Consider the following 2,500-nt stretch of genomic DNA (forward strand, 5'->3'; position numbering starts at 1 on the left):
AAAACGGTTAGCTTTCAATAACTGTGTGACTCGCATAGCTCGCCAATGAATTGTTGGCTCGCATGACTCGCCGCTATGGCTCACATGACTCGTAGTCATGGCTCGCATGACTCGCATGCCTCGCACATTGTCCTAACTCCATGAAAAACACGGACAGCTCAAAGCTTGGAAGTCAAGGCAAGTGAAGCTATTTTGAAGAAACTACAGAGCAAGCAGGACCGTACATCCTTGTTTTTCTGGCGCTATTTGGCAGCTCGAACAATAAACGAACCGGTAAAAAAAACCTTCGCTTCGTAGTGCAGTTGCATATTATTTATTAGCGAAAGGTCGGCACATAGCATTCAATTTATTTAAACTGCCAAAAATCGAGATTTTGTTTCAGATCCCATATATTTCTTTATAACTTCGGGAAGCCATTTTTTACGTTTTATTTGATTGACGGGCGGTATTCGTGAAGTAATTGTGACTCGGATTTCTGGTAATGGTAAAGTTATGGTCAAAATAACTACGCCTGGTCAGTTCTAGCCTGCGAACGCAGTCGCAGGCTAGGTCAGTTCTTATTGCGTTCATAACTGCGAGGATCATAGCTTCATTTGATTTCATATCCGCAGTTCATACAATGTAAATATGATCCATTTCATATATCATTTCATCGTACAATGTAAATAGCCCCCTCAGAGGACATGTCGTTACCAATATAATTCTATACCCAGAAAGGCTAAATAAAATAAAACGATCGAGGCTGAAATGTAGATCATCTCCGAGTTCACTTCAACGTCTATCGGAAGTATTAATATGCGAGGCTTATGGAATGTGGCTAAAAATGGAAAGTTTGGAAGATACCAGCTGTTCGCAACCTGTGAACTAAGGTGACATGCACCATCAATTTGCAAGCAGTATTTGAGCACTTCCGAGTAGCGCTACGTTGTTTTCTGCAAGTGCCCTACCTTCATGTTAACCCCTATTTTTTGTATGTTGTTATATAGATCCTCTGGCTGACTGCGGCTTATGCTCCCACAACAACTGGCATCTCATCTATGTTCTTCATTGACCATAGGTGTTTTACCTCCCACCCAAGTTTTTGATATCTTCCTTTTTTTTTTTTCTCCCTTTCCCCTCCCTTTCTTATCACAAACCCCGGTTGTCGGCAGGACAGGCGACACCTACTATTCAGCATTGTTTTGTCTATCACCAGAATATCCGGTTTTCTATGCTTCATTTCATGGTTACGTTTGACCATGAAATCCCACAGAATCTTGACATTTGTCCTTTATCATTGTTATTATTATTATTATTATTATTATTATTATTATTATTATTATTATTATTATTATTATTATTACGTAACCGTAACACTTTTACTTTGGTAGATGTTGTACCGATTTTACACCAAAGAAGCGAGCCATAACGAATGGCCAAATGTCCTTTGGTTCATTCATTCTCATTCAGCTGTATAACACCTTCCTAAGAGTCCTTGCTGTTCCTAGCAAGGGAGTGTCTACTGCAACAATTATTACTATTATTATCAAATAATAATAATAATAATAATAATAATAATAATAATAATAATAATAATAATAATAATAATAATAATGATAATAGTAATAATGATAATGATAATAATGATAATAATAATAATAATTAATTATTATTATTAGAGCAACATATGTTTCTTGTAAAATACACTACTACAGAACTTCCTGATATTGTTAACACCGAGCTTTCCGATGGTTGCTACCGATGGCTCAACATCGGCACAATATCAGGAAGTTCTGTCGTGGTAGAACCTTACCTTGAGCGAGCGAAGAGAACTGTCACCAAGGCGTCGGATGTGCTTTCGATGCATGAAATTGCAATATTTATACTCCAGAGCATTGATTGATTGAGTGATTGATTTGAATGATTTTTAAACAGTCTGCAAGTATATGAGTAAGGCATCAAGTATGGAGTTACTCGAATAAGGAAAAGAACTGTAAGCTGGACTGAAGTGTCAGGTTCTACGAAACGCTTAAAATTATCAATATCATCGAAATATATGGTGGTGCCATGATAGGTTAATTACATCAATCAACAGACTTCAATTTGTAGACATTAACAACATCAGTGTTAGGGGACTCTCACGCTATCATTTAAATTAATAAGTCGAGAGAGCAAAAAAAGTAAATTGAATGTTTTAAAAAGAAGACATCTTTTTTTTGAACGAATAAGTCGCTGGAGCCACAGTAAGTACAAGTTTGAATGTACATCAAAAAAGGATTCAGACGAAAACGAACTGTAATTATCAGTCAAGAAAGAACAAAGGTCGCTTTGGAGTTAACGTTTCGTCAAGGAAGTTTAGAGTAAATACATGAAGAGAAAGAAAGCTAAGGGTCGTGGGGTCAACAGCTGGGGAATTGCAATTTCCAGTGCAGTTGTCAGTTGTGGTCTTGAATGTATCCTTGCCAGCATGTGGTCGACATGGCTTAATAGCTTGAAGGGTTTTGAGCGATTACGACTACGC

General features: G+C 37.3%; 2 protein-coding genes across 2 annotated transcripts in view; both read right to left on the reverse strand.

The window, feature by feature from the left end:
- LOC137968160 (eukaryotic translation initiation factor 5B-like) overlaps positions 1–2,447 on the reverse strand; it is a 15,555-nt gene extending 13,108 nt beyond the window's left edge. Inside the window, exon 1 of the mRNA XM_068814789.1 lies at positions 1,793–2,447. Coding sequence (XP_068670890.1) covers positions 1,793–1,938 — 146 coding nt within the window. The 5' untranslated portion in view covers positions 1,939–2,447. The remainder of the gene's footprint in view (positions 1–1,792) is intronic.
- Positions 1–2,500, reverse strand: part of LOC137968159 (octopamine receptor beta-2R-like) — a 41,017-nt gene that overhangs the window by 32,713 nt on the left and 5,804 nt on the right. The window lies entirely within an intron of this gene.

Source organism: Montipora foliosa, chromosome 8 (genome assembly GCF_036669935.1).
Source record: "Montipora foliosa isolate CH-2021 chromosome 8, ASM3666993v2, whole genome shotgun sequence".
Classification (NCBI taxonomy): domain Eukaryota; kingdom Metazoa; phylum Cnidaria; class Anthozoa; order Scleractinia; family Acroporidae; genus Montipora; species Montipora foliosa.